This window comes from Ischnura elegans, chromosome X, assembly GCF_921293095.1.
Source record: "Ischnura elegans chromosome X, ioIscEleg1.1, whole genome shotgun sequence".
Classification (NCBI taxonomy): domain Eukaryota; kingdom Metazoa; phylum Arthropoda; class Insecta; order Odonata; family Coenagrionidae; genus Ischnura; species Ischnura elegans.
This window is the reverse complement of record NC_060259.1, coordinates 59,001,033-59,014,432: the sequence shown is the minus strand read 5'-3', so window position 1 is coordinate 59,014,432 and position 13,400 is coordinate 59,001,033. Positions and strand designations below refer to the sequence as shown.

Below are 13,400 nucleotides of genomic sequence, written 5' to 3'. Positions count from 1 at the left end.
ATTTTCCAGTTATTTATACTGTCATTTTTTATTCATTCTTGTCTGTGCTGATCTATTTTTGTCTTCTTTTACATAATTTCATGAATGGTCGGCACACAATAAGCTCCATTGACTGTTTAATATGCTATCACTTACTGAATTTTACTGTTGCACCTATGGAAAATGTGTTAGATTATATGATCTTGTTATTATCTTGGAAGGAATTTGTAAACCTGGCACCCTTGTCTTTAGAAAGGTTGTGTGTGTTTTTCAGGTAACTAAAATTTTCTCTTGGAAAGTTTTCACGAGCTAATTCATTGAAATAAAAGTGAGATGTGCATTTTAAAATTTATGATTTTGTGCATGTGTGTACATTGAACTGAATAAAATTTAGCTTCTATTTTTTACAGCATGAACTTGTGACGTTTGCTTCAGATAGTATTTACAAAGCTGCCTCTTTGAATTCATAGTTACTTGTGAGCGATTGATGATAGAAGTGTTTGATTTTGAAGCATGTGAAGAAGCTCAAGTATACGCATTGTTCCTTTTCTTGTATTCATTGATTCCCTGGAGAGAGTGAAACATGCTGAAAGTGGTGCTATCATAGTGGTAAGCTAACAGTTTAGTTTTATTTCAATCAGTTCAACCGATTCAAATATTATATAGTTGAAGCACGACGTATTGAAATGAAAGGTAGTTGTGCATTTCCACAATATTTTAATTCATGCAACACGTTTCTGAAATGCGTTGTCACCATACCTTACATTTCAATTATTTCTTGTTGCTGATGGTGACATAAAAGACATAGAACATCATGTGTGAATATAATACTTCATTGTATGCGTTTTGAATAAGCCACAGGAAATATTTTGGGCAATTTTTTTGCACCATGGTTGTGTACTTACAGCAAAAGTTTATATGCACGTATGAATTAATTTTTTTCAATATTTTGACTAGCAGTGCCCACCTGCGTGCTCTGCTCCCAGGTTGACCTTGCTGGGCTACTGGCAAAGACACGTCATAGGAATTGTGTATCTATCTGCCATTCAACTAAATTATGACATTCAAGTTTAGGTCAGTGTTTTTTGTGCCAGAGTCATTCTAGTGCTGGAATGTACCAAAAAAATCAGGTTGTGAGCCATTTTTATCATTTTTGGGGATAAGGAAGGGAAAGTCATGTTTTTCGGAATTATCCTCAGGACCCCTTGTCGGTCAGCCGCCTCGTCAGAAATTTCCATCCCTGCAGCTCTCCTGTAAGTGCTCAGGAGTTTTTACTCATGAGTCATCCAAGCATCTTCATAGTATGCCCATTTTTATAGAATTTTCAGCCCAGCAGCTATCCTGTAAGTGCCCAGCAGTTTGTAATCATGAGTCATCTAAGCATCTTTATTGTATGCGGACAGATTATGGTTAAATTTTTATTTATTCTATTAGAAAAAATAATTCCTGTATCACCGGAAATAGCAACATTGGTCTTTTACATCAAGGTTTTTAACTTAGCAATGAACATACACAAACATCCATGTCCTGGATAGGGACAACCTACCCAGGTGGGACTCGAACCTGCAACCTCTTGTGTGGCAGGCAAAGACTTCCCACCACCATTGAGACCGGCAAAGGAAGGAGATAAAATGTACTGGAGTGAAGTGATTCAACGTGCTATACAAGGCGTGTTTGAAATTTACATGAAATCAGATATTGTCATACACAAAATCAGCTCTGTTTAAAATTGTGGCGTGCAAATTAGGTAGTGAAACTATCATTAAGTAGGGCTCTATTTTATTGATATAAATTCCAGAAATAGTTGGGATAAAAGACTGGTAGAGTGAAATGAAGGAGTCAGCATTCTAGCACTAGAGATTTCATCGATCAATCAGCCTTGCTTTGCAACTCAAGATGAAGTTGATGAAATTTCTCTGTCCCCAAAATCTTACCTTCATGTAGCTATGTTACATAACTCATGAGTGATTTAAATTAATTATGTATTTAAATGATTATAAATACTTATACTTTAGTTACAGAATGAAAGTTTAGCGGAGAAATTTCTCCATCAGCTATAAAATCACACAATTCATTTATTTTCATCAATTTCATTTACAACAATTTCAATCCTCAAGCTGAGTAACCCACAGTTTTGAAGGTTAGGCAACCATCTATTCTCTGCATTCAATGGAATTCTTGGGTGCTTATGGTTTTTATTCATCTTGTTCTGTGTATCATGAGAATTCCACATCTGATGCAATGATGTATGCATTGCTATAATGATAAATTTTACCTTTTTTCCTTCCACAGATGTCAGGTACATTCACTTTTTCAAGGAGCAATACACCCATGTTTTCTCTTCCCAATCAAACTCTCCCGACATTAAATACATTTGTTTGACTGGATAAGCAAAAAAAATATATGCACGAAGAGAGTTAAGGTAATATGTAGTAAAAGTTAAAATTTGTAACATTAAGGTAAAGGCATATCACAGAATGCCTCATTAAAGTCCTTTATTTGGAATTTCCGATTTCTTCTTAATGTTGATGGTCTATCGAACAAGTTGGTTCTGTGTTCTGAGCACTTTACACTAGAGGGCTTACATCAGTTTAATAGTAATCAGAAACCATTCAGCCTTGGTCCCTTGATTTTATATCGACTACTTTCACCTATCTTTTTGGCTTTATAAGGCACCTTACACTTCTGTTTCACATTCTTCATCTCTCTCAAGAGTTTTATTTGAAGATAGTCTGATTGCTTTCCTGCTAGCATGATTGTAATTTAATGATACATCCTTGACACTTTGGTGTAATAATCACCACAGTTAGGTATGATTGAAGAACATTATTCATAAAGTTATAATTTGCTATGTAGTTGTGATAAGTGGCTAAAACCACTACATATGTTTAGTATCAAAATCTTTGAGATTTATAAATCTTCATCTTCAAAAGACTAAAGTAAAAATGGCAGTGGAGTCAACCTCTGCCATGAATCTGTGATGGCATCTGCAAATTGGCAGAGTGAAAATGATAGATAAGTATTTTTTAGTTGCTACTGCATGAAAAACATGCCACAGTACAGTTGAGTGATTATTATTACGTAAGACGTCAAAGCAAAATCTTTTGCCAAATTTGCGTAAGCACTATGTATTAAACCATGGCAGTCTTAGTTGATACCAAGGACACTTAATCAACTTAAGACAATTTTTTAAATTATGGCAACTTATAGTATTTATGTTTTAAATATATCACGTATTTAAAGTTTCCTCATGTGAAGTCAGCATTCCATGTGCTGTTGCAGGAATGTTGTCTCTTGTCACCAGGTGGGTTTAAATCTTTTTAAATACATACATTTTGCGGCATTGAATTCAGTATATACATGAACTTAAAATCCCATACTTTAAGCATGGGCGCACCCGGTGAGGGGCAGGAGGGCATAGCTGCCTCCCCCCCTCCAAGAAGCAAAAATTGCAAATGTCTTTAAGGAAAATAATATTTTTTCAAGCAAATAAATTAAAAAAACTATTAAAGAGCTGTTACAGTTTCCTTAAAATGTTGATTTCATTCACCTTTTCCATGCTTAAATCTTGCCTACAACTTGAACAACCATGGCTTGCCCACTAGTTTTGATCCTGGGTATGGCCTTGACACGAAGGGACAATTTCATTCTGATACATATTTGGTGTGAAACAGTGGTTAACTTGGACTTATAAATTGAACAGCATTAATTACTATTTACTTAAAAGTGGTTTATGCTTCTAATCAAGTCGCAACTTATTTTTGATTCATTGGAGGACATTGCCACAAAATATATCACTTCCATTTTTAGATTAAAGATAGGATTACATAGCATATCTAGAAAACACTTAGTTGGACCATATCAAAGTCTTTTATGACTAGTCATTCACTCATATCAATACTAAAGGTTGGCTAAACTACTAATATCTTGAGGCTGGGGAACCATTGCACTAATAATTAGAGATGGGTCGAATAGCAGATTTCTCGAATTCGAATATCGAATTCGAATATTAAATCATTGCTCGAATATTCGAATACCTCGAATTTCGAATACCTCGAATACTAAATGATGAATGCTGGAATGTTTGACTCGGTTGCCTATGCAGCAGGCAACACAAGATTTTGGGGAGTAATTTTGATTTCCTTTAAATGATTCGAACAGGAATTTAGCTGATTAATGAATATTTTAATTTTATGGAAACAATTGGGCATATAATTAATTCAACTAACATCGCTTTACCCCCACTTCTGCTGCCAAGTGCTGGCTGACAATCTGAGGCATTTTGCAAAATACAAGCTCTTTTCCACCGGATTTTCTTCAATTATTTTCAGTCCATCTTTGGGAGTTCTCACGAGATAAGAAGATGAATTTGAATTGCTATCAGGGAGAAACCAAATATTCTGAGAAAATATCCCTTTGTCTGGGACTGTAACAATAAAGATTTATCGCACCACTCATTAATTGTAACTTGATATATGCGTTCGGAAAAAAATACCGCATCAACTTCCGAGAAGCTCTGCTGCTCATATCGAGTTTCGCCAGAATGCTAAGTCTCCGTCGTATTTTGACATTTATTTCTTTGCGTAAAATGCTTAAATAAACTCAGAAATACGTCGTGTTTGGTCTCATTCTTTTTTAAATTACGCGCACATTACTAATATTTCAATTCAATAGAGGTGTAACATCAATTGACGAAAGTCATTCTTAGACACCTTTTGTGCTAATAGATGACTCATGCAGCGGTTGACTCCCACAGAAATGGGGAACTTCGAAGCTGGTAGGAAAAAAAGGTCAGTGGGGAAGAAAAGGGAGGGCCGGAAACACGTTTCTATTGTTCTCGTGTAACTTGGTATTTTTTCGAAGCTAAGGTCTTCGTAATATGATCCCTGCGCGAGCTGTGACCTTTTTTTATTTCGAAGAAGAGGAAAGCCTCAGAGGGGGGGCTAGTGCTGAATGGAGAGGGATACCGGATCTTGGGAAATGCGCTAATGTAAGTATCCCACGGTACTCACACAGCAGTTGACCTCCAGAAATGGGGAACTTCGAAGCAGGTAGCCAGAAAAAGGTCAGTGGGCGAGAAAAGGGGGGAGGGCGTGAAACACGTTTTTATTGTTCTCGTAACTCGATATTTTTTTCGAAGCAGGGGTCTCCGTAATGCGATCCCTGCGCGAGCTGGGACCTTTTGTTTGATTTCGGAGAAAAGGAAAGCGTCAGAGTGGGCGAGGCGAGTGCTGAATGGAGGGGGATAGCGGATCGTGGGAAATGCCCTGAGGTTGCTATCCCACGGTACTGAGGTTCTCCTGGTGGGGGGAATTGGGGATTTTCGCATTTTTCACCCAACCATTTTCGGTTCCCCTCGTCGAACTCTTTTCACCGCTAAAATCCACGAATTTGATGTAATTCGTCAACTTGCGTAAAACGGCGCTGCGAGCACTAAATAACTACAGTTCTCTACATTTTTCCGAGTCAACTACCAACGACGTGCGTGCGACAGTGTATGACGCGAAATTCAAAGTATTCGAGGTATTCGAGGCGGTACTTTTCGCATAACTATTCGAAACCTCGAATATCGAATACTTTCTAATATTCGAGGTATTCGAGTATTCGCGGATACTATTCGCACATCTCTACTAATAATCAATCAATTCTTGTCATCAGTTTACGCATGATTAAAACACATCTCTTAACATGCACATACGACTACAGTATGAACCAGGTTTAAATCTTTGAAGTCCAATAAAATACCTTAACTGGAAATTCCACCTTTCAAATGTAATTTGAAATCTAGTATGAAGTTTAATTCGCTCATTCCTCTATAACTTTGCTACTGTCATTTATCACATCCTTTGACTACTGACAGGTATTGATTCTTGTAAATAAGTGGAGTCTCATCATCACTGACAAAGTTTAAATTTGGCCTCATACTAGCAAAGGGATTTTTCATAGGTGATATTAATTCATTACAACTGCATTGTTTCTTGAATCTAGCTACATCCTTTGGTGCTTCAACTTCTGTGTAGGCAGTCAGTAAAATAGGAATGTTTGTGTCCTTCACCATGCTTGCTATGGTGGGACCCCATGTGTCTTTGTTATTATATCCAGTGAAGCGGTAAATGCCACAGTTGAAAGCACAAATCAAATCTGGTTTAACGAATGATGATGCATTCACGTAATCATGATATAACTGGCCATAATAGAACTCTGCAGTCAGTTTTTTGGAACTGTTAAATGTTTTTATCTCTTGCGTTTGGTATCCATTATCATTTATATCATCTAGACTTGTTGGTTCAAGTTCTGGACCCACAAAAACTAAATGGACTTTTTCAACCTGGGGCAATAAGTTAAGCAGAAAAGCATCCCATTTGCTCAATGGCTCTACCTCAAACTGATTTTCTGCTCCAACCAAATGGATTGTCAAATTTTTAGGAATATTTGACTGATTTACACCATTCAGCAAATTAAATACGTGGCATATGGTCAGAGGGCACGTTGCAACATCGGATAAAATGCATTCGTACATACTGAAATGACTAGAGTTGCGATCGTTGACCAATGATGCAGAAAAGAAATCTTTCATTGATTTTGGGAAGGGCTTTGAAAAATCCAAATTAATCGAAGGTATTTGTGGCCTGAGTAGACCATACTTAGATTGATACTGGTTGATTTGCAGAAGCATTTTGAGATCTTTGCACCAAACTTTATGAGAAATGGGCAAGTGCCCTGCAGAGCAGTAGTTGATAAAATGGCATCCTTTACAGACTTTAAGTTTCTCGGGGTCACTCTTGTAACAAACAGTACAAACTCGTGGGTATAGGAACATTTCTCTCTCAAATGGCAGAAGTGGCCTACCCATACGCTTCTCTATATCAACAATGTGAAAACACCGGTACTTTCTCCACTCCTCGGCATCTGTGATTTTATGTGCATCCCCGTACAAATCTTGCAAGCCACTCTTTTTGATTCTCTTTTGCACTTGTTGACATAGAGGTTTGTGTTCCTTCCAATGCATTCTTTGGTGTTCTTTACTGCAGTAAGCAATCAGTCGACAGGCGCTACATGATTTTAGTCTAGTTTCACCCCCATGAGTGCATTTGCACACGTGACATGCATTGGCCATGAAAATGGGTCTGGCCTGGAATGTTTCGTCATCATTTCTGATGAAAAGTTTTTCCAACCCCTTTGATGTTGCATCACCATGTGCACTTGTTTTTTGAACGGCTTCAGAACTTTTTCTTTCATTGGATATTGGGACAGGTTCACCTTCTGGAACTGGGTTAGACTTCCTGTCTTCTGGGGATTGCACTTCCCCAGTTTTGCTAGGGATCACTTGCTTTTTATTTTCCTTCCTCTTCTTTTTATCACTGACAGAAGAAGGGTCATTGGCAGCGCTTTTGCTCTTTGCACCTAACTGAGCCTCTTTAGGAGTGTCTGGTCCCATTTCTGTTTTCACTGCAATCTGAGTAGATTTCGTGGAGACTCCTTCATTTACATGGCTCTCTCTACTACTTTGGTCCTTTCCCTTGGGGGAATTTGTGGATGGAATTTGTGAGGCAGGGTTTGCTTTACTTGGAATACCTTCCTTATCTCCTTGAATTAAATTCTCCTTTGACGTGACCTGCTTGGTGCCTGCAGGATTTTCTGCCTTAATTTTTTTAGGCCCTTGCTCTTGGGTTGGGGTGGATTTCTCTCCCAGGATAACTCTCTCTTTTGATACCTCCTGTTTTGTAGCAGCAGGTTTTTCTTCTGGTTTCACAGCCTTCTTTGATGCTTCCTCCTTTTTATTAGCAGCTTTTTCTGTTGAAGTCACATTCTTTGTTGTTTCCTGCTTTGTTGTTGCAGGTTTTTCTCCTGGAATCACACTCTTCTTCGATGTTTCTTGCGTTGGTGTAGTAAGTTTTTCTGCTGGAACAGCATTCTTCTTTGTTGTTTCTTGCTTTGTTGTTGGAAGTTTTTCTGGTTGAACTACATTCTTCTTTGATGGCTCTTGCTTCAATACTGCAGGTTTGTCTGATGGAGCCACATTATCCATGGATGTTTCCTGCTTTGTAGCAGCAGATTTTTCTGTGGCATTCACATCCTTCTTTGATGATTCTTGCTTTGTCGCTGCAGGTTTCTCTGCTGGGATCACATTCTCCTTGACTTCTCCCTGCTTTTTTGCTGTTTGTTTTTCTGCTGAAATCAATTTCTCACTTGATGTTTCTTGTTTAGTTGTGGCAGGTTTCACTGGTGGAATCACATTCGTCTTTGATGCTACCTGCTTTGTTGTTGTAGGTTTCTCGGCTGGAGTGAGATTCCCTTTGGATTCTTTTTGTGTTGAATCCTTCTTTAATACAACCTGCTGTTTTGTGGTAGGTTTTTCTGCTGGAATCACATTTTCTTTTGGGGCCTCCTGCTTTGCTGCTGCATGTTCTTTTGGCTTTGCTGCTGCAGGTTTCGCTGCTGGATTCACCTTGTCTTTGGATTCTTCTTGCTTTTTACCTGCAGGTTTCTCTACTGGAACCATATTCTCATTTGATTTTTCTTTCTTTGTTTCTGATGGGTTTTCTCCTTCAACTGCATTATTTGATGCTTCCTGCTGTTTTTGCGCTGGTTTTTCTACTTGAATTTCTTCCTTGGATTCTTCCTTTTTTGTTTTCGTTTGCTCTTGCTCCTTGGTTGCTGCAGGTTTCTCTGCTGACATCACATTCCCTTTGAGTTCACCTTCCTGTTTTACCCCTGGTTTTCCTGTTTGAATCTTTTCTTGTGATGTTACTTGCTTATTAGCTGCAGATTTTTCTGCTTGGGTTGCATTCTTCTTTGATGATACTTGCTGTTTTGGTGTAGATTTTTCTGCATGTGTCATCTTTTCCACTGCTGCCTCCTGCTTTGCTGTTTTATGTTTTGCCACTGGTTCTTCTGGCTTTGTCGCTATGGGTTTATCTTCTGGAATCTTATTTTCTTTGCTCACATCCTGCTTTTTTCCAGAAGTTTTTTCTGCTTGAACCAAATTCTCTTGTGATGTTTCCTGCTTCATTGCCATTTGTTTTTCTCCTTGAACATTGCCAATTGAATTTCTATTTGATGCTTCTTGTGGTTTTTCTGCTTGATTTTTATTTTCCTTGTCCAGCTTCTCCTCAGCAACTTTTCCTTCCTTGATTACATCCTCCTTTGATGCCTGCATGGCTGTTGTGTTTTCTCCCTGAATAACAGTCTCCTTTGAAGCTTCATGTTTTGCCAAAGCTGCTTTTTCTACAGGAGTCAAGTTCTCCTGTGAAGCTTCCTGTTTTTTTGCAGAAGGATTTTCACCCTTACTAGGAGTCTCCTTTGATGTCTGCATTTGTATTACTGTTGGTTTTTCACCCTCCAACACTTTCTCCTTTGTTGCTTCAGGTTTTTCTTCCAATGCTGTATTCTTTTTTGATGCTTCCTGCTTTTTAGTTGCAGGTTTTTCCACTGGATCCACATTACCCTTCAATGCTCCAGGCTTCGCTGTCGAAGTTGTATCTGCTGGGGTCACACTCTCCCTTAAATTTCCCTGTATTTCCACTGCAGTTGTTTCTTCTTTAATCACATTCTCTTTTGCCACATCTGCCTCTGATGTGTGTTTATCTTCCTGAATAACCTTTCCCTTTGGTGACTCCTGTTTTTTCCCTGCAGGTTTTTTGGCTGGAATAACATTATCATGGGAAGCTTCTGGTTTTTCAGCTGAAATTTCATCCTTTTTTGACGTTTCCTCCTTTTTACCCTCCTGTTTTTCTGCTTCCGGAACCTCATTTTTCTTCATAGTTTCCTGCTTTTTAGCTGCAGGTCTGTCTGTTGGGGCCATATTCTTCTTTGGTGTCTCCTGCTTCTTAGTTCCAGGTTTTCCTCCCTGATTCACATTTTCCTTTGATGGTTTCTGCTCTTTAGCTGCAATTTTTTCTTGCATTTTAACATTCTCTTTTGATGGCTCCTGCTGGTTTGTTGCGATTTTGTCTTGACCAATAGTATTCTCTTTTGATGCTTCCAGCTTATTTTTTGCTGATTGGTCTGCTGGACTCGTAATCTCCTTAGTCGTCTCCTGTGGTGAAGCTGCTAGTACATCTGTCAAGACCCCCTTTTCATTTGATATTTCCTTCTTTGTCTCTGTCGGTTTTTCTGCTGGAATCACAACCTCCTTTGGTCCCTCCTGTTGTGCTACTGCTGGTCTAACATCTGTAACCACACTCTCCTTTGAAGCTTCATTCTTATTTTCTGCTTGTGTCTCTGGTGATTTGGCCATCTCCTTTGATACCTCCTGCTGTGAAGTTACAGGTGTTTCCAAAGTAATGCTCTCCTCTGATCCTTCCAGTGTTTTAGATGTACTCTTGTCTACTGGAGCCACTTTCTCCTGTTTTGATGTTTCCTGGTTGGTATTCGTGGGTATGTCATCTGAATTCGCGTTCTTCCTTGGAGCTTCCTGCTTTTTCCCTGCGTGTTTTTCTGCATTTGCAGCGTTCCCCTTTGATGATTCCATCTTTGTTGCTGCCGATTTACCTGTAGGTTTCACATTCTTCTTCAATGATTCATGCTTTTTACCAGAAGGTTTTCCTTCCTGGATCACATTATCCTTTGAAGATTCTCCCTTTGTATCTGCAGGTTTGTCTGCTGGAGTTTTACTCTCTTGTGATGCTTCTTTCTTTGGTTCTGCTTGTTTTTCTGTAGGAAATATACTCTCCCTTGATGAATCCTGCTGTTCTGCAGTAGGTTTATTGGCTGGAATCATATCCTTCTCTGGTACTCCCACTTTTGTTGCCGTGGGTTTGTCTTTTGGGCTCTCTTTTACCTTTGATTCTTCCAGCTGAGCTGGTTTGCTATCCTCTTTTGATGGCCCTTCCTTTGATACAGGAGATTTGTCTACTGGAATCAAATTTTCCTGTGTTAGTTCCTGCTTTGTTGTTGCACATTGGTTTAAAGCAACTGGAGTTTCGAGCTTTGTTGATTTGGACTTTTCTCCCGCAATGATGCTCTCTTTTGACACCTCTGGCTGCACTGCCTCAGGTTTCTCTTCTGAAATTGTATTATTCTTTGATCCATCCTGCTGTATTGATGACAATGCACTGGCTACATTCTCCTCTACATGGCTCTTGTTACTTTCAGTCTTGGAAATACTTGAATCTGGTCCCTTAACCTTAGAGTCTGCACTGGAATCACTTTTTTCAGTTTTCTGTTTATTATTCTTTTTCTTAGGGTTTGTATTTTTCTTATTGGCAGTGGTTGTGGATTTGTCTTCCTGATTTGGAATGGCTTCAGCCATTGGTGAAGATACCCCAGTAACGCTCTCAGCCTGTGCTATTGGTTCAACTTTGATGCTGGTGTGCACTGCTGTCATTACATCTTCATTCTTCTTTTTCTGGCCTTCTGATGTCTTCATCATGCTGGGTAGCTGCTCAACTTTCTCACCCTCCACTTTATCGGCAGCAGCGGTGGCTAAATCAGTGGTTTTTGCAACATTTTGGTTATCTACTTTGGCACTGCTATGGCCCTGCAAATGATTACCATCAGTGTCAGTGCCACTGCTTACTGGCGGAACCAAATTTATTTCTTTTCCTTGGAGTCTACTTTCATTCTCTTTTTCAGGATTCTTCTTTGCCAAATCCTGTCTGTTGTTGATTTTTTCCCCACCTTGTACGCTAGAAGGCGATAGGCTCAAGTCGGTTTTACTGTTAGGTGATTCTTCTATTACCATCTTTGATGACTTCTGAAGGGGTTGTTTTGTTATTTTATCGTCCTTTGCTCCAGTATGACCACCTGCCGATTTAACTGCATTAGGGTCTATCTGACCTCCAGGCATGTCTTTGACAGGGACGGAATCACTTTGTGCTTTCCTTAACTCAATGCCTTCTATGTCTTTCTTACTATCTCCTACAACTTCCTCAGTCTGAGCAGAAGTCAAACTTTCTGTTAAAACAATGTTTTGAGGAATGTTACCTCTATTTTTTGGCAAGGTGTTGGAACTTATCCCTTTTTCTGAAGTTGTTGGGCATTTACTTGGTGACATATTTGAAGATGGGTCATTGTTTTTATCTGGAAAAAGCTTGATCTCCATTGCAGAGTGGGAAAAATCTGGCATATTTGGTTTAACATTTGCTGGTAGGGCATGAGCTGATGCCAGGTCACCTGAAGAAATATCTGGGGTCTTGGTATTTTGATTCTCAGACGCACTCTGAGAAATACTTTCATCTTTAGTCACTAATGGTTCAATATTTCCTAGATTCACAGGGGAAGGAGGTAAATTCTGAAGAACTGCATCATTTTTGTCTGCTATCTTATGGCTATCATTGAAGGAGAGCAAATTTTTACTGTCACCTTGCTTAGTTTCTGTTGCCAAAACCGTGGGGGTAGCTTTACTTAGCGGATACATTTTCTCAGAATCCTTCAGTGGCTCTTCTTTAGTCCCAGTTGAATCTGTACTTGCACTAGGTTGGGGACATGTTTTTTGATCACTGATTGAAGAAGCTGCACATTCCTCCATAGGCACTGCAGATACATGAGAAAGGTCTTGCTCTTCCTTGATATCTGAGGATGGCTCTTCCAAATCTCCATTTGAAGAATCCTTTGGCCTGTCGGGGTTCTTGTGCTTACTTCTACTTTTCTTCTTTCCCATTTTTTCCTAAAAAATATAGAAAATATTTTAGTATGACTCATGCGATATGCATTACAAATAAATATCTTTGTAGGATATTTTCAGTGTCTTATCACAGATATTACCTAATCATAGTCCATAATATTTTTTAGCCAGAACTCTGGAATTACTATGGAGTACTAAAAATATTCTAAGTACAGTGTACTCCCGATTATCCGGGCTAATAATGGGGAGGGACGGCACGGATAATCGGAAAACACGGATAATCCCAACTTTCTCTTAACTGTCTTGTAATGTTCATAATTTACGTAAAACAAACAATAAATTATTATTCATGCGGTTATTCTGTTATTTAAGAGTGCTTCCCGGACTCATTGAGACCTTTCTTCGCCAGTTCGCGATATTTTTAGCGGCGATAACATGATTGTACTCGTATTGTTAATGCTCCATGTAAGGCCTGGTTTCGAAAACCACACATCCGAGGTTGTGTGATTATGGATACAGAAAAGTGGTTTGCACGAATGCTTCAAAACCACTGCTCGACGTCGGAAACTACAATGTCAGGCACCACGCCACGTAGTCGCTTCTCGCACAAGTTGCCGAGTTGCAACTGCTGCGTGACGTGTATCCGTGATCAAGGACCGCGGTCGCGCACTGCGAGGCTTGGAAAACAGGAACACGGTGCTCCCGTGAATGCAGCTAGCGCGTGATCGCTTCCGTTTTACGAAGGTTTTCTAACGTAAATAATAAGCCCGGTGTATCCTAGAATTAATGCCGTAATTCCGATGATTTTTCGTCCGGTTTTTTTTAACCCTTTGAGTGCCACCGGCTTTTTGGT

At 39.2% G+C, this 13,400-nt stretch overlaps 1 protein-coding gene across 1 annotated transcript in view; it reads right to left on the bottom strand.

The window, feature by feature from the left end:
• Positions 1 to 5,608: 5,608 nt before the first annotated feature.
• Positions 5,609 to 13,400, bottom strand: part of LOC124170752 (titin homolog) — a 62,564-nt gene continuing 54,772 nt past the window's right edge. Inside the window, exon 2 of the mRNA XM_046549683.1 lies at positions 5,609 to 12,589. Coding sequence (XP_046405639.1) covers positions 5,810 to 12,583 — 6,774 coding nt within the window. The 5' untranslated portion in view covers positions 12,584 to 12,589 and the 3' untranslated portion in view covers positions 5,609 to 5,809. The remainder of the gene's footprint in view (positions 12,590 to 13,400) is intronic.